Source organism: Mustela putorius, unplaced genomic scaffold (genome assembly GCF_011764305.1).
Source record: "Mustela putorius furo isolate JIRA1106 unplaced genomic scaffold, ASM1176430v1.1 tig00003983_pilon_pilon_pilon, whole genome shotgun sequence".
Taxonomy (NCBI): Eukaryota; Metazoa; Chordata; class Mammalia; order Carnivora; family Mustelidae; genus Mustela; species Mustela putorius.
This window is the reverse complement of record NW_025422123.1, coordinates 4,457,812-4,476,141: the sequence shown is the minus strand read 5'-3', so window position 1 is coordinate 4,476,141 and position 18,330 is coordinate 4,457,812. Positions and strand designations below refer to the sequence as shown.

General features: G+C 48.6%; 1 protein-coding gene across 1 annotated transcript; it reads left to right on the top strand.

Moving 5' to 3' along the window:
• The first annotated feature begins 391 nt into the window (after positions 1-391).
• Positions 392-17,893, top strand: CCDC167 (coiled-coil domain containing 167). Its single transcript, XM_004740002.2, has 4 exons — positions 392-498; positions 15,617-15,711; positions 15,912-15,964; positions 17,539-17,893. Exons 1-4 carry the CDS (start codon positions 457-459, stop codon positions 17,640-17,642), a joined length of 294 nt encoding a protein of 97 aa, XP_004740059.1. The 5' UTR covers positions 392-456; the 3' UTR covers positions 17,643-17,893.
• Positions 17,894-18,330: the final 437 nt, after the last annotated feature.

Sequence of the window (18,330 nt, the reverse complement as noted above, 5' to 3'; positions counted from 1 at the left end):
CAATCTAGCCATCCCCTCCCGGCCCTTATGTGAGATTTTATTTTTGTTTTTATTTTTTAAAGATTTTATTTATTTATCAGAGAGATAGGGGGAGAGAGCGAACACAGGCAGACAGAGAGGCAGGCAGAGGCAGAGGGAGAAGCAGGCTCCCTGCTGAGCAAGGAGCCTGATGCGGGACTCGATTCCAGGGCGCTGGGATCATGACCTGAGCTGAAGGCAGCTGCTTAACCAACTGAGCCACCCAGGCGTCCCTTATATGAGATTTTAAACTACAGGTTGCCCCTCATAAACATGGCCGCGCCAAGATGGCCACGCCCCCTCAGCAGGGTCGCGACCACCAGTAGCCCCGCCTCCCAACGTCTCTGCGGCCAATGAGAGGGAAGTACGGGTGTTGGTGCATGCGTGGTGCCACCAGAGGGTGCGTCCAATAATGACTGGGGGATCGAGGAGAGTAACATGACCAAAAAGAAGCGGGAGAATCTGGGCGTCGCTCTGGAGGTGAGGGGACAAGCAGGGGTGGGCCGCATCGTTAGCTGCCTTCTCCCTGCAGCGGGGTACAGTGGGACGGCCCGGCTGCAGGTTGGAGGAGTGGCTGAGGGGAGGAAGTGAGAGCGACGCGGATTTGAGAGAAGGACGCGAGGGGCGTGAGAGCATCGGATGAGGGACCCGAAGATGAGGGGCGGGATGGGTGAAATGGAGTTTGGAGAGCCTGAGGGGGCACCGGAGGTGAAGGGACCTTTACAGGGAGGAGACCTGGAGGTGAAGGGGAGGCCCCGAAGAGGATTGGCCCCGGAAATAAGGAGGCCCTGAGGGGAGACATGTGACTGAAGAGGACGGGCCCTTGGGGAACCGGGCGCTCCAAAAGGATAGATACCTGTGGATGAGGGCCCCCCAAAAGTGAGAGAACCCATACTGTTTAGTGTATTACTAAATGACTTAAACATCCCCTGAGATGGGAAATTTTTCCCCTGGGGTACTGAAGCTCGTGGCCTGAAAATTACCATGGGAATTATGGGAATTTATGGAGAATTCTGGAATGATGAAGTTCCCAAAGAGCTTAAAAATAATGTACTGCATATGGAAGGGAAAGCAAATTGAGGCATATTGAGCAGCCGCTGTGCCCTACTTCATTTGCATTCTCACTAGTCAGTACTCACTAAAAGCCTGTGAGAGTTTTATTTTGTTTTTGTTTTTTAAATTTTATTTATTTATTTGAGAGAGGGAGAAGCAGACCAACCCCCCCGCCCCAGCGGGGTGCCCGATGTGGGGCTCAGATCCCAGGACCTTGGGATCATGACCCCAGCCGAAGACAGCGGTTTAGCGGACTGAGCCGCCGAGCCACCCCAAGTCTGTGAGAGTTTTAAACCAATGGGGAAGCTGAGGTTTCAGGCAGAGCTCAGGCCAAAGCAGTGGAGGAGCTGAGACGCAGGCCAGGTGATTTGCCCTCTAGGGCATCTTATTTCTTCAGTGTTACATACAGTTCCCTCAGATACTGACCCAAGAGTTACCAGAGAGATAGATACAGGGTAATATTCTTTGGGAGTTTACTGCCAGTTCAGTAGTTCTCAAATTTTAGAATGCATTAAGGATAATTTGCAGAGCTTGTTGAAAATGGAGACTTGAACTGTCTCCCACCCCAAGTAATTCAGTAAGACTTGGATATACATTTTCAACAAGGAATCTGCATTTTTTAAGTAGGCTCCATGGCCAGCATGGGGCTTGAACTTAGAAACCTGAGATGGAGAGTCCCGTGCTCGACGGACTGAACAAGCCGAGCACTCCCAGGAATCTGCATTTTTAACCAGCTACATGTACCCATGTTGATGCGGGAGGTTTTAATACCACGCCTTAAGAAATATTGTACTACTTGGTACAAAAAAAAGATTGGTGGAAATATGAACCTCCCTCTAAAAGAGAATATGAGTGGTAAAATGAGGTGCACTGTGTGGTGGAAAAAGTATAGACTTTATTAGATTAGGACACAATAATTGCTGAAGTAGAGAAACCTTAAAATTCAGTGGCTTCAGAAAGTTTATTTTTTCTAGTAGGATAGAGCAGGGATTGACAGATGTTGCCTATAAATGGCCAGATAGTACATTTCTAGGCTATGTGGGCCATATGGTCTCTGTTGTAACTACAGTTGATCCTAATTATTCACGGATTCTGTATCTGTGAATTTGCCTTCCTGCTAAAAATGTATTTGTAACCCCCAGATCAGTACTTGCAGTGCTTTTGCAGTAATTCACAAACAAACCAGTGAAAAATTTGAGTCACCTGAGGCACAGCTAAGGTCGAACAAAGTAACACTCTGCCGTCTTATTTCGGCTTATACTATAAACAGGTGTCCTTTTGGTGGTCTATTTAGTGCAATGTTTTTTGTGTTTGTGTGCTTTTTGTTGGTGATTTTGTTGTTTAAAATGGCCCTCAAGTGTAGTGCGAAAGTGCTGTCTAGTTTTCCTAATGTGCAAGAAGGCTATATTTGCCTTACAGAGAAAATATATGTTAGATCAGTTTTGTTCAGAGTTGAGTTACAGTGCTTTTGGCTGTGAGTTCACTGTTAATGAATCAGTAATATATATTAAATAAAGTTTCCGAACAGAAAAACACACAAAACACAGGTTTTGTATTGATCACTTGATAAAACTGTTGTGACCAGAGGCTCATAGGAATCTAACCTGGTTCAGTATTTGGTAATTCCTTGTTGGCAGCAACTTTATAGAACATAGCTACCATAAATAAGCAGCATCAACTATGCTTAGATAGGCTATCTTAGCACAATGGCAGCCATAGACAATCTGTGAATTAATGGGTGTAGCTGTGTTCCAATAAAACTTTACAGGGGACTGTATTTGGCCCCCGGGCCGTAGTTTGCCAATCCGTGGTCTAGAGTGGTTCTGCTATAGTCCCCTCATCTTGTGATCTGCCATCCCTCAGTTTCTTAATGTCACCTCATGAATGAAATTAAGTCACATCCCATTGATGTGTCCACTGGCAAGGAAAGAGTGGAAGAAGCATAAGCATCATTGTCTTAAGAGTCATGGGCGCAGGGGCACCTGGGTGGCTCAGTTGGTTAAGTATCCTACTCGTGATTTCGGCTCAAGTTATGATCTCATGGGTTGTGGGATCGAGCCCCGCCTTGGGCTCCTCCCTTAGTGGAGAATCTCCTTGAGATTCTCTCTCACCCTCTGCCCCTCCCCCCACTCAGATGCTCCCTTGCATGTGCACTCTCTCTCTTCAAATAAACAAATCTTAATAATAACAATGGGCCCAGAGTGCCCACTTTCCATTGGCAAAGATGTGAGCTAAGACTCGAGACCTCACCCAACTGCAAGGAGCCAACTGCAAGAATGCCAAATGCATTCATTGGCTAGGGGGCCACATGCCCAGCTACAGCTTGATGGCTATGGAAGAAGGGCCTAGCATGTTTAGTGGACAGCCTGTAGTCTCTACTGCAGATTGCAATTTACCTCAAGTGTTTTTTTTTTTTAATTCTTTATTTAAATTCAATTTCGTTAACATATACTGTATTATTAGTTTCGGGGGTAGAATTTAGTGATTCTTCAGTTGCATGTAACACCCAGTGTCATCATATCATGTGCCCTCCTTAATGCCCATCACCCAGTTACCCCATCCCCCTACCCAGCTCCCCTCCAGCAACCCTTAGTTTGTTTCCTATAGTTCAGCATCTCTTATGGTTTGCCTCTCTATATTTATCTCATTTTATTTGTCCTTCCTTTCCCTTATGTTCATCTGTTTCTTAAATTCCACATGAGTAAAATCATAGGGTATTTTTCTTTCCCTGATTTATTTCACTTACACTCCAGTTCCATCCACGTCATTGCAGATGGCAAGATTTCATTCTTTTTGATGACTGAATAATATTCCTCTGTGTGTATATGTGTGTGTGTGTGTGTACACACATACATACATACATGCACACCACATCTTTATCCATTCATCCGTTGATAGACGTGGGCTTTTTCAATATTTTGGCTATTGTGGACATTGCTGCTGTAAATATTGGGGTGCAGGTTCCCATTCAGATCACAATATTTGTACCCTTTGGGTAGTGCATTTGCTGAGTTGTAGGATAATTCTATTTTTAACCTTTGAGGAACCTCCATACTGTTGTCCAGAGTGTCTACCAGCTTGTAATCCCACCAACAATATAAGAGGGTTCCCCTTTCTCTGCATCCTTGCCAGCACCTGTTGTTTCCTGAGTTGTTGATTTTAGCCATTCTGACTGGTGTGAGGTGATATCTCATTGTGGTTTTGATTTGTAACCTCAAGTGTGGTTTTGGGGAGACAATATGTCTGAAATACCAGCCAGTGGGTCTCCAACTTCTCTTCCTTTGCCCACCTCCACTGCAGAAGTTAGAAAAGCTCAAGAGATACTTTCCCAGACTCAAGTATGGTTTTGAGAGGACCATATGTGTGAAATATGTAGCACACGTAAGGCTCAAGATGGAGATAATCAACAAACAGTGCCCTTATTAGTAGTCTTTATAGTTCTTTTGCAGTATTCCATCATGGTTAAGTCCAGCCCCTTTGTTCAGACTTAGTTTCTTTTTCTGATATACGATGACCTTCAGTTTCATCAGGGGTTATAAGCTCATTGACTATGATCCAAATACAGGTCACAGAAGTCTTGTTTGGCTGACACAGGTTTCTAAAATGTTTTAAATTTGGTGGGCCTGTGCGCTCCTAGTATGTTCACATTCAACCTTTTTTCTTAAGTCCTGTCAGTACCAATGTAGATATTTACATTTGTAACTATCTAGAGTTTGTTTAAAAAAAAAAAAACAAAAAACAAAAAAAAAACCCTCTAAGGTTACTTTTTGCTTTGATATTTTAAGATTCAATATCTATAACTGTGCACCTTAGGAAAAGCTTGGCATCTGGCTGTCTCCCCACCTGTTCCTCCATTGCCCCCCAGCAGATCTAAGTATTGAATGTGCACTGATGCTCAGTAGCAGTGGATATTGTCCTCTTATTAAAAGTCATGTGCCCAGAGCCAATGAAGTGGTGATTTAATCAAAATGTTTGTTAATCTGACGAGTGCAATAAAACCCCCACAAGTGAGTAATCTCAGCACCTGCAAACAGTCTCCACTTGTTGTAATGAAGCACTTACCAAGCAGGCAGCACTTACCCTGAGGGCTGGCTTGGGCCAGCTGAACTGGGCAGTCACCTCCCAGGTCAACCAAGGCACCCCCTAGCAGCCTCCATTCCTACATCTCCTCTCAAGGTGTGTTTATCCAACTCATTTGCCACCCTGTAAGATCTCAAAGTTGGAAAAGACTGGCTATGAGTTTAGCTTCTGAGAGTTAATTCTGAATAATGAGAGCATTCAGATGAAAAGTCACCAGCTTTGCTACTGATTTTAATGTGTGGAAGGAGGGAAAGTTGCATTTCAGTCTAAACTGATAGATTTTGACTGATGTAAATTCCTGTTTCTGTTTTTGTGACTCTGATAGTAATGAGCTGTTACTTGGTCATTGTATTTTCTTTCACAGACCATTCAGCTACGTGTCTTTAGATGTTTCAACAGCCAATGTGTACTCACAGATGTGTGTTGTCTTAGCTGACATCTTAAGGGGATAACTAGGTTAGATCTGGTTCCTAGTACAAAAATCTATCAGTTTGAAATGTTTGGCTATGAGGCACAGAACTGACCTAAGTAAATAGGAATATACTTTCTTCCCCATAACAAATTTGGAGGTAAATGGCTACTGGCATTGGTTCAAAAGCTAGGTCAAGGCTGGTACTTCTACATTCTCTAAGCTGTTTCCTCATATTCTCAAGATAGCTACCACAGCTCTAGTCATCATATCCAACTTTAAGTTAGGAAGAAGGATAAAGGAACTACAACACTGTTCTTTTTTTTTTTTTTTTCAAGATTTTATTTACTTGAGAGAGAGAGAGAGAGATCACAGAGGCAGAGGGAGAAGCAGACTGGTTGCTGAGCCCAATGTGTGACTCGATCCCAGAATCCTGAGATCATGACTTGAGCCGAAGGCAGACATTTAACCAAGGGGCCATCCAGGCACCCAATGTCCCTTTTATCAGCAAAGCATAAGATGTCCCAGGAGTCTTCGAGCTGATTTCTGGAACATTTCATTGGCCAGAACTGGATCATGACCATCCCTGGCTGCAGTGAGTGTGGCAAAGCATCTCTTTAGCTTTTCTAACCTCTGTAGTGGGCAAAGGAAGAGGGATTGGGAATCAATGTTGTGTTGGCCAACTAATAGTATTTGCCAACTAATAGATAAAAGTGAATGGGAGTCATTTAAATTCACAAGAATCCTTACCAGAAAAAGAGGTAATAAATTGAGGGTAGAAAGTTACATAGGCAGGATGAGCACAGGAGGAAAGAACCTTGACATGTAATTATTTGCTCAGTATAAGCCACTGCTGTAAGCTCTCTGTGGGCATAGAGAGGCAGAAGCACCAAGTTGTTGGTTTGCAAACTGGCCCCCTTCCATGGAGGTCAGAGAGACCCAAGAAAGAGGCAGTCCACGCCAGGTTGATAGGTGGCAGGTTTAATAAGCAAGGGAACTTATTGGTGAGGCTTGTCTTGGGTAGTGAATAAGAGGACTAGATCTCTGCACCCGCCTGCCAAATCTTCAAAGTTTGTCCAGAGGCCTTAACTGGGTTCAGTCACGTATACTTTTCAGATGGTCTCCACAACACATGGTCTCTCAAGACTATGTCCTTGGAATAGCTCCCACTGTGGGAACAGTGGGCAGAACGTACATTCCAAGGTCAGTGGAGGGATGAGGAGCCTCCAATTGCCCTGGTCCCGTGCTCAGGTCAACCAGTGGTCACATCCACTTTGTTACCTCCTCCAGCACCAAGATGAAGAGAGTCACAGGCTGTGCACAAGGTTGGGGGGCATCTACCAATTTTCTGAGACAAGGGGCAGAAGCAGCTTAGTGGACCATCAATAAATATTTACTGAATTGGCTTGAGTAGCTGGAGGAAGCGCTTGAACCCTCGCCCTTGCCGTCTGGGCCCTCTTGAGTGGTTCGCTGGTCAGGGTTAGGAGGCTAGCATGGGGCAGGCAGTAGGACACCACCTTGCGGGGGAGCCACCCGGCCAGGGGCCGAGAGAAGGGCCACTGACCATTAAATGAGCCTCACCTGCTGTCAGGCGCAAGCGACAGGTTGCCATTGGGCAGGTGATTTCTCTCAACAGCCTGTGTCTGGCTCCATTCCACTTGACAGGGGTCAGGAGACTAAAACCTCATTACCTAACACGGCTGGATGTCAGCATGTGTGGAGTGGCTGTTTGCCAGCATCTTAATTAATGAATTCATAAGGCATGGGGTGGATGCCAGTTCTTGAATAGTGCTTTGAGCCTTTCAGCGATGAAGAAGCTTTTGCTAATTTATCAAAAAATATATATTGGGGGAAAGAGGAGAAAACAAACCCCAAACATTCTGGCCCAGGGACAGCTGAAGGCTTCAGGCAAGAACTGCCGTGGCTCTCCTTGTAAAGCTGCTCAGCACGCCAGAAGGTCTCACAAGGTCTCAGAGCTGCAAGCGTTTCAGCAGGGCCCCTTGTGTGCCTGACCTGGGGCGGTGGAGTAGGGGGCATTGAGTCTTCAGAGAAATGACAAGCCCTTTGGCTCTCTGCTTTTCCTGAAAATAACTCGTTGATTAAAAACCGGGAAGGTTTACGGTCTTCATCTGCTCACTCTGGGAGAGAAACTTCTGATGATTTGGGGAGACATGGATAGAGGTTTTGTCTTCTGTCCCCACAGAGCCCTGAGCCTCCTCCACAGAAAAACATCCCTTCAGCAGTGTCAGGGCAAAAAGCCCTTTGGGGTTTGAGGCTGGTCACCTGGGAAATCGAGGCCCATGACCCTCATGTGATTTGGCAGTGTGGCCTGATGGCCTCAGATGGAAAGCCCCAGCACTCTTGCCACAGATACCTGGGCAGGTGTTCTGGCCTCTTTACCCATTATAATAAATGTCCTGGGGCCTCCCTGACATGTGAAAATGAGTGGATTTCCAGAAATCCAGTTCTTAGGCTGCTGGGGCTGGAGATAAAACAGCTGGCACCATTCTCAGGGCTGTGAATTGGCATGTGAAAAGAAAGGCCTTGCTACCCACTAGGGAAAGAAGGGCTTATCAAGCCTACCCTAGCTCACCTTTCTCCTTCTCAAAACTGGGTCTGTTTTGTGTGAATTTTGGAGGGTGCTGTGGCAGTTTAGGCAATCTGGGGCGGGGGTAGGGGGGCAGGGATCTTCGAGAAGCCGGAAGTTGGAGGGTGGGTAGTTGCCTTCAACATGAGGATATGCACCCTGCTCCCATCTCGCTGTCTCCAAGCAGATTTCAGTCAGGTTCTTGCCTCACAGAGAGTATCTGTTATGTGGACAGAGACAAGGCAAAGCCCTTGTACAAGATTATTCAGAGTAGAGAATCTATTGAAAGCAGATCAACAAGCTTAGATTGGCTTCGACTGGGATGTGGAATGACTTTGTTCCACAGAACCCTTCTTTGTCATGAATGTTTTCATGAGGGATTTTGGAGAAAGAGCTTGAAGTGTTGGAAAGAATATAAGCTCTGAAGCAGAAAAACCTCAGATTCAGACCCTCAGTTCTGCCACTTCCCAATTACATGACCTTGATTAAAATCTCTACACTGGGAGTTTACTCCTCTCTAAAACAGAAACAGCCCCTTCCTTGCAGAGTTGCTGCAGACATTGGTAGCCTACACGAGCTGCACAAACTGCCTTGCCTGGAGTACAATGACTGGGGGTTATTCCCAGGAGCTAAGAGGCTTAGGTAGGTAGGTATGTTGGGTGGCAGCTAACAGCACAGAGTTGGACTGCCCAGTGCCCACCATGTGTGCCCTGTGACCCTGGACAAAGGACTTCCATCTCCATAGCCCAAGCTTGCTCATCTGCAAAACGTGAATACAGGAGTTCCCCCTTACCCATGGTTTTACCTTCTGAGGTTTCAGGTACCCACAGTCAACTCAGCCTGAAAGCAGATGATCCCCCTTCTGACATATTGCCACAATGCCTACATCATTCACCTCATATCACCTTATCATGTAGGCATTTTTTCATCTCCCATCAGCACAGGAAGAGTGAATATAGTACAGTAAGATATTTTGAGAGAGAGACTATATTCACATAACTTTAATATATCCCCTTTTGTCATAATTGTTTAATTTTTAATTTTAAAAAAATTTTCCTTATTTATTTCAGAGAGAGAGAGACAGATAGCAGACACAAGCAGGGGGAGTGGGAGAGGGAGAAGTAGGCTTCCTGCTGAGCAGGGAGCCCAATGCAGGGCCTGATCCCAGGACCCTGAGATCATGACCTGACCTGAAGCCAGATGCCCAACAACTGAGCCACCCAGGCACCACCATAATTGTTTTATTATTAGCTATTGTTGTTAACCTCTTATTGTACCTAATACATAAATAAAACTTTAACATAGGTATGTACGTATAGGAAAAAACATATATACACACACACACACACACACAACCATATATATATCATATATATACCATATATGTATACCATACAGACCATATATGTGCCATGTATACCATATACTATATTTATTTATTTATTTCAGTACTATATGTGGTTTCAGGCATCCATTGGGGTTTTGTTCCCAGCAGATGGGGGGGACCACTGACTGATGCTACTACTACCCCCTCATAAGGTTATTGTGAGCATTCTGTGCATGAGGTGCTGAGAACTGTGCCTGGCATATAGCACATGCCATGGAAGTGTTGACTACTGCTGGTAGTGTGATTTAATGTTGGGTGGATTTCGGCTTCTGTAAGTTGTTTTGACTCTTTATTAGCAAGTACCTGGCCAGGGAGCTGTAGGATATAACCCCATGACCACTGCCTGACTCCTGAGGTTAACCTGTTCCAGAAACTTCTGGCAGTCAGTTGCCAGAAGCTGAGAGCAAGTCTGGGAAAACCGGAAATAACTTCCTAAACCAGAAAGCAGAGTGGCCTGCGTAACCCAGAGCTCTAAGTCCTGAGGGTGCTTTCTGCCTTTTTCTGAAGAAAGCCTCGCCCTAGACAGTGGCTTGGGGTGGGTGGGGGAGTCGCCTCCCAGGCTGGGGAGAGGCTCTTGGGAGCACTGTTCAGGTACCCTCACTAGGAGCACCTGCAACAGGGTAGTGGCAGCCTGTGGCTTACGCCTGTCAGCAGGATATGAGCTGTGCACGAGGGCCCGGCAGCTGCCGGACCTGGGGTGGCCCCCCTATATCCCAAGGGGACCTGATTTGACCAGTGTGCTGGGCAGTTATCCGTGCTTGAGCTGGCACTAGGGTTCTCTGTCTCCAAAGAGGCCTCATTCGGGGTTTCAATTCCAGGAGGCTCCACACTCCTGAAAAGATGCCTCACGGGGATTTCAGATGAATTTTACAGTTTCTCTTAACACAGTGGTTTTATGGCGTTATAGGGCCCCAGGGAGACTTCCCTAAAGCTCTGAGAATAAGGTGTTATTCCCCAACTCAGGTGGCAGAGGGGATTTTGCTTAGCTGGCTCAGGGCTCATGACTGGCAGGTACAGCACATGGAGCACACGGCACTCAGAGCCACATCCGAAGGGCACAGTGGGGAAGGCTGTGGGAAGTCTCTGCCCCTGGTGATTGGAATTGAAAAAGCCTTCACTTCTCTTGGCACCTGCCAGCAGGATCAGCGGTCCCATTTGGCTGGGGTGGGGCCTCTGCTGACCTTGACTGCCTGCCCCGCTGACCTCAGATCTTCACATTCTTATGTTGGAAACGCACCCCCCCAACACCACCCAGCCTCCAGACTCTGATTCCCCAGTCTGTGTTTGGGTCAGAAAGGCAGTGGCTCTCAGTCTGCCTGCAGTAGAATCACTCGTGGGCCTTTCCTGATTGAGTGCAGACTTCCTGGATCCCCGTTCCAGGGCCTCCTCTGGGACCTTCAGCTTCCTCCCACTCCCTGCCATATAGGCAGAGTTTGCTAAGCTCCCCCCACCACCTTTCAGACTTCTTGTGTCCCTTTGTAGCTGTGCTTCACCTGCTCATCATCATCTCAGAGAGACACAGTGTTCTTTGTCCCTGTATAAAAATGGGACACTTGATCTTCTGAATACTATGTGTGTGTGTGTAATGTAGTTTTATTACTAATTTAATAATTATATATAATATAATTTTACATTGAGGGTATCCATTCTCACTCCCACACTGTGCCTCATCCCAGTCCCCACCTCAGCCGTTATCACTTTGCCTATGACAGTCAGTTACAGCCAGCCTTGCTGCCCCCTTAGCTCCAGGAAAGTCTCAGTACCTGAGGCACTTTTGGGCCAGCCACACTCTTTCTGCCAGTTGACCCTGTATCCATCCTGCTGGGCAGGAGTCCTGGGAGCCTCTGTGGCCTCGAGTGTAACTTCTTCCTGCTAGAGTTGGTCCAATCTCTTTGATGGGGCCTCTTTCTGCTGTAGTCCTGGGGCTTCACATTTCTGCTCCCTGTAGAGCCATGGTGTGGGTAAACATGGTCTCCGTCTGCCAGGCTCTGCCTGCCATTCCATGTCTCCTCAGATGCCCATTCATGCCCAGACCACACCTGAGTCTGTCTGCCCTTGGACGCTGCTCTAGGCCTCATCGTCAGGTGCTACCAGGCCCATCCTCAGCAAGTTGGTGCTGGCTGAAGAGCCCAGCCTGGTTTTAGCCCCAGGCAGGGACATGAGGTTCCAGCATGCTGTGTTCCAAGCCAGCTGGATGGGCTAGCCTTTAGAGGTGGTTCTGTTCGGATGGGCTACCCTGCAGGCCCCCTCTCCCCTCACCCCATTGCTAAACCCCTCTGTAGACTCAGAGGAGAGCCATATCCCAGCTAGATGGCCTCCTTTTGCCACTGGTGCCAGCCAGTGATGAATGGAGATTCCTTTCTATCACACACCCACACTGTCTCCTCTTACTTTGTCACGTTAACTCACTTTTTTTCTTTCTTTTTTTCTTTCTGTTCCACAAAGATCCAGTGAAAACCATTCTCAGCTAATAATGACAGCATATACTTATTTAACTCTTACTGTTTTAAGCACCTTACATGTGTTGGCTCATAGCATCCTCACAAAACCTTTTTGAAATATGAACCATTAACTTCGTTTTACACATGAATAAAATGAGGCACAGAATTAAGGAAGTCCTTTCGAGGGCAAGTGAGCAGCAAGCTGAGGCACCCAATTACAGCCCACCCTCCTCACTACAATACTTCTCAGGACCTGCAGTTTCAGGCTTCTGCACACTTGGGCTCCCAGCTGCTTGTCCAGCTTTGACCCTGTGTTTTTAAAATGTTCCTGACATTTGTCTTCTTATTCTGGCCCTAACCCTGTGGCCTCTCTCCTGTACTGGCTATATTGTCCTCTGTTGCCTTTAGCCTGGCAGCAGAGAGAAAGCTACCCAAGGACTCTAGATTTGCACTGGGGAATCTGCGAAATGCATAATTTACATAAATGCCATCAAGAATTGACTGAAAACCCAAGGAGCGGCTTCCTTTAAGGCCCACTTCCTGGGTCCTCTCTCCCATTTCTGGTCCATTTGAGTCAGCCCCACTCTGTAGGCACCACTCCTGACCCCAGGCACAACTAAAAGGTGCATCCTGACCTTCTCTCCCTACCTTCTTGTAGCTGGGTCACTCTTAAGTCTTTGCATCCATTATTATAGCTGCTTGAGAGCCAGCTTCTGCTTCAGCAAATGCTGCAGGGTATTTGACTGCCAGCGGGGTCACCTTCTGAGGACGGGTTTGTGGCCTGCTGAAGAGCTTCCTGACAGTCTCAGCCTCCCCTCACTCAGCTCACATCATGCAGCTGGGTTATTAAAAAAAAGGGGGGGGGGACTTGCTATTTAGAAGGGAATCAGAGAGAGCTGTCAGCAGGACATAAATATTCATAGAGGGAGGTTAGAACTTGAGTCCCTAAAACCTTGATTTGTGTTCGTCCGTTTAAGCCTCATTAAAAAGTGGTAAATGAAAGTGGGGATATTCAGTGGAACTGCAGATAAATTGGGCTTGTTCAGATAAAGGCCTCCAACTGCCAGCTCCACAGGCCCTGCCCAGAGCACGACGGCAGATTGGCTTGGTCACTTGTGGTTTGCCAACCTCAATTTAAAGATTTTGCTTAGCATGAGTTCCCAGCCTTGTTCTGGGCCAATTACCACTTGTTTGGGCACCTGGTAGCCTTCCAAAGGTGTCTAGGGATGGAAATCCCCCAAGCTGCTTCTTTCTCCCCAGAATGACATGTGAACTAGGACTTGGCCCAAGGGGCAGCAGGAAGAAATCTAACCTAGGCTAAAGATTTGCACTGGGTTATCCACAAAGTACATAATCTGTGTGTGAGTATAGTTGCTTCTCCTAGCCTCTTCAGGCTTCTGTGGGCACTAGGGAAGGGTTTCAGGCTCGAGTTGCTACATGAGGTCTAGATCTGTCCCTAGCTCCTTGGCTCATCCATGTCCAACCCGAGTCATTCCTCCAAGGCTACAAACACAAAGACTGAAGTAGGCCAGGCCTTTTTGGAGACCACAAAGGAGAGACTGGTGGCCACCATTCTAGGATAGGAGCTACAAAATCAGGCATCCTTAGGAGCCAGGCAGTCATATACACAAGTGGAATGGGCTGCACTGGGCAATACTTGATCCCTGAGCCACAAGTTTACACCATAGGCCCTAGGGGTTACCAGAGTCTGGTAAGGTGAGGTTGGATGCTCATAGCTGGAATGACCTAATGTGCTGTCAGCCTTACGAAAAAAGGCCTAATTCATTTGCCAAGGGAAGGATATGGTACCTCTCCAGCCAAGGGCAGCAGAGAAGGCCTTGTGGAGTAGGTAGTGCTTCAAGAATAAAGCTTTGGGATCTAGTGTGGAATTTGGTGCCCTGACTGTGGTTTCTATACCATGGGATGGTAGGGTCCCCAGGGGCTGGATTGAGGGTCCTGCTACGGCAAGTGGGTCACGTGGTGGCCTGAAGCACCTGCTTTTCTCATCCAGCCCCAGTGACCATCACATTAGGCTGTTACTGTTCCCTGAGCCTGGCTGCCTGGTGCTTATTTCCCTGCGGTAGAGGTTCCTGGATGGCCTTTAGCCTCCCCAGGTCCAGGCCGCAGCTCCTTGCTAAGGCTGTTCCCCAGGACAGTCCTACGTTTGGTGCCAATTAGCAGAAAAATGATACAGTTAACCAGGCAGTCAACTCAGGGCTCTTCAGTTGCTCCCTCTCACAGGGCCCAGCTTCTGGAGCTGGAGTTGGTAGCCAGCTGAGGCTGTAGGGAAGGGACTAGATGGTATGTCATTTGGGGCAGGCCTTAGGATAAGGCAAAGTGGCTGACCCAGAAGTGACTGGGTAGGTGCTGGCCAGGGAGAGGGGCAGAAGGTTTCAAGTGCATCTCTTCTGACACGGGCCCCAAAACACCCACTTGAAACACTGGGATCCATACGTATAATCATTGATTACTGTCTCCACAGGGGCCTTTTTGGAAGGGACTGGCTAAAGAACTGGCTGAGGCCAGTAAGGAGAGGGGGGACTCCCGTCTGTCTCAGAAAAGTCATTCTCTTTGGGATCCCAGTCTCCCATTTGTGAAATAGAGATCATATTTGCTATCCCTCCCAGGGATGTGGCGAGAGTGAGTGAAGTCAGATGGAAAATTGAGCATCCTTGGCACCCAAGGCACTATTCTGTCAGCTGCCTTAAGGGACACAGGGCCTTCTGAACCTTCCCACCCACTGAAACCTGGGCTCCCGCCAGCAGGGCAGAGGTAGTGGAACAGACCTGGGCCAAGAGAGGTGGCCAGAAAGACATGAAGACACCTGGAGACAGACAGACACAGATGAACTTCCAAAGCTACATGTATCATACCAGGAACTAGGCTTGGATGATCCAGTCCAGTATTTTACAAAATATTTTCCCACAACTCACATTATTTGCCCAAGAACACGGCTTTGAAACTATAATCAAAACAAATGGGAAAACTTATACCTTTGGCAGCCAGCCTTTGAGAAGCTTAGCTGTTTTGCCCTACAAGCTACAGCTGCCTTGATAATGATTTTGCACAAGAACCAAGTCAGAAAGAAACAAGTTTTTGAGCTGTGTGGTTGTTGTTTTTACACTCAGTGGATTTATTTTATTGATTCTCATGGGAAAATACATATTATTAACAACTTAAGGCCACCTTAAGTGTGTCAGTGCAAAAAACACTCTGTTTTTTGTCCCTTAGATGTCTAATCCCCCCATCCCTCACGAGTGTGGAACGCTGGGGGAAGGCAGCACCTCACTGCATTCTAGGCTAGGCCTGTGTCCCAGGTGCCTGATGGATTCCCCAGCCCTGTGGTCTGCACAGCCGGGCTGTGTGCTGGGGAGACAGAGCTGCTGCCCCCAACCCAGGCTTGGTCCAGAGGGGCAGGGCCGCTGTGAAAACTGCACCCCACCCAGAGCTGCTTCTGGTGGGGCCCCACTGTGTGGAAGCAGGAGACAACAGAACAGGCTGGGGGGCCAGGATCAGGGGACGCAGGGCACTGTCCAAGAAGACTCCCAGAGGCTCCTTCCTCCCCATTCCAAGATCCTGTTTTTGAAAGTTTTAAGGCTCTAGCACCCATCTCTAGTTATTGGGTGTGCTGTGTGTTTCAGATCGATGGACTGGAGGAGAAGCTGTCACAGTGTCAGAGAGATCTGGAGGCTGTGAACTCCAGGCTCTGTGGGGCAGAGCTGAGCCCAGAGGCCAGGTAACACATCTGCCTTGGACTCCCACCTTCCCCCACACCCTCATATTTATCCTGAGGTTCTGGCCCTGAGCTTCCTTCACCCTGCCCCTTGCCACTAGGGATCTGGGCCCCTGTTCACCTGGTCCATCCTGCCCCCGTGTGTCAGCTGCCCCTCAGATGGGAAGAAAAGGGCTTGAACCAAAAAACTCCTTTCCTCACAGGAAGTCTCTGGAGAAGGAGAAAAACAGCCTGATGAACAAAGCCTCCAACTACGGTAAGAAAGTTCCCTTCCTTTACCAGCTTCATCCTTCAGTCCCAGGGTCATGAGGGGACAGATAGCCCAGGGAGCCCATCAGGTCATGGGGATCAAGAGGGTTCTTTGGGAGGGAGCGCACCCTCTCCCACACCACCCCGTGGACCACCCCCACCCTTCCTCTCCACCCCCCACCCCCCAGCTCCCCACCCCTCTGCCAAGGCTCTAGGAATCCTCCGTAAGCCTGGCAGCCTGGAAGGAAAGCAGGTTTGTTCCTTTATTCCAGGGGAGATAGAGAAGCTTATGGGTCTGTTCTTCCTCTGTGTGATGAAGGGGAATGGTAGTAGGTCCAGAAGAGACTCTCACATCCACCCAGACTGAGTGAGAGCAGTACCGCTCCCCCCTCCCGCCCCCCTCTCGCCCCCCACCTCCTCCCAGGAAAACCCTAGAGGTGAAGGAAGGGCTTACTGTGGGTGGAGCAATGCTGCCACCTTCTGGGGGTTGGGGGCAGAGTCAGGTAGAGCCAGGAGGGGGCAGGGCAGGAGCACGACTACTGCCCCCCCCAACCCCCTCCTGGCCCCAACCCTACCTCATCCAGCCTGAGAGGAAGATGGTCTGCAGAGGTTCCTCAGATCTCTTGGATTGGTTCTCCCCTTGAGAGACCAGACTTGCCAAGAATCAGCCCCAGAATAGTCCAGATGACAGGGACTCTCCCAGAGGGACCAGTTTGAATCAACATTGTAAGCATAGCACACGTGTGTGCACACACACCCCCTGCCTAGGCCCCAGTCTCAGTCTGGCCTGCCCAGAGTTGATTTCCAGGTACCTACCCACTCTTTCACACAAGTAGGGGAGGGATACCCATTCTGCCTCCAGCCTAGCGATTTTTATAATTGCAGCCTCAGCCCTCAATTTACCTGAGAGGTAGCACGGTACCACCCACCTGCATGTCACACAAGGGGATGAATGGATGCCCTTTCCTCTAGAATAGGACTGGCTTCTTCTAGAGGCGAGCCCAACCACCTTGTGGGCACACTCTGCCTTCTTCTAGCATCCCTGGTTCCTGCTTAGCTGGGCATGCAGCAGGGGCAGGACTGGAAGCACTGATGGTGTGGCCCTCACCCTGTATCTACTCCAGTGTCAGGCCCCAAAAGTCCCAGCCACCCTGAGCTTCTAGTTGGCCAGATGAGACTCCCTGCAAGGAGGAACACCACAAAGCACCCCACGCCCATGCCCTGCCAGCAGTGGCAGGCCGGAGCACTCACCTGGTAATGCCAGGTCAGCACCTAGCTTGGCTATCAGATGTGGCCTTTTTGATGACCTTATACACTCCATCCTCCACTTCCACTGCATTTGAAGAATGGTTGAGCAGCCCTGGGTGCTGGGATGCCTTTGGGCCAGGATCTGCAGCCAAAGGTGGTTGAGAATCTGGGCAGACCAAGGAGGATAGTCATTTTTGTGGATAAAGAAGTGGAGAAGCTGGGTGGGAACACCTCTGCTCTCAATAGTGTGTACACGCATTTGCCAGAGAGCAGAGGCAGAGGCGAGTAGCAGATGGGCCCAGACTATCTGTTCACCACCCTGTTTTCTCCCAGAGAAAGAGCTAAAGTTGCTTCGACAGGAGAACCGGAAAAACATGCTGCTCTCTGTGGCCATCTTCCTCCTCCTGACACTCATCTACACCTACTGGACCCTGTGAGCCAGAGATTTCACCAGTCAGCACAAGCTTCACCTTGGCCCCCTGGTCACTACTAGCCTGGCCCTTCAAGCCTCAAGACAATCAAGGCACAGAATTTCTCTCCAACCCAGACTCTGGAGCAGGGCTTCCTGTCCGTCCAGCCCCTCACCCCCTGGTCCTGCTGTGGGGCCTGGGTCTCCAGAAGGATTGTGTGCTGGTTCCTCCCTCAGCCCAAGGGAAAGGCAATAAAGAACAGCCAGGCTTCTCCCGTCTGCTGAGTAAATGTCACAGTCTGACTGCAGCTGGAGGGCAGTGGGGGTGGCACTCAGGAATCAAGAAGAAAAGATGTTCAAGGGAAAGTGCTTAGCTTAGAACTCAGGAGTGGGGGAAAGGGGCATTGCAAAGGTGAGTCCCCAGCTTAAAGTGGGGAATAAGACCATGGAAAGCATTTGTAAAGCCAAAACTATTCTGGAAGCCATTTCCAAGGCTTAGGGATGGCACCACCTGTCCACCGCACCCACCAAACATGCTCTCTTGCCCTCCAGTCGGCCACTGCCTCTAATTATGGCAGAAAAAAAGCAGCCTGTGCACAGGGGGTGACTGGGGACTTGAAGTGGTCAGATGGAGGTCCCACAGGGGTATAGAGTTAATCCATCTTCAAGAGGCAAGCAGGGCTGGTAGGCCTGGCAGAGGGAATGGGCAGCAAGAG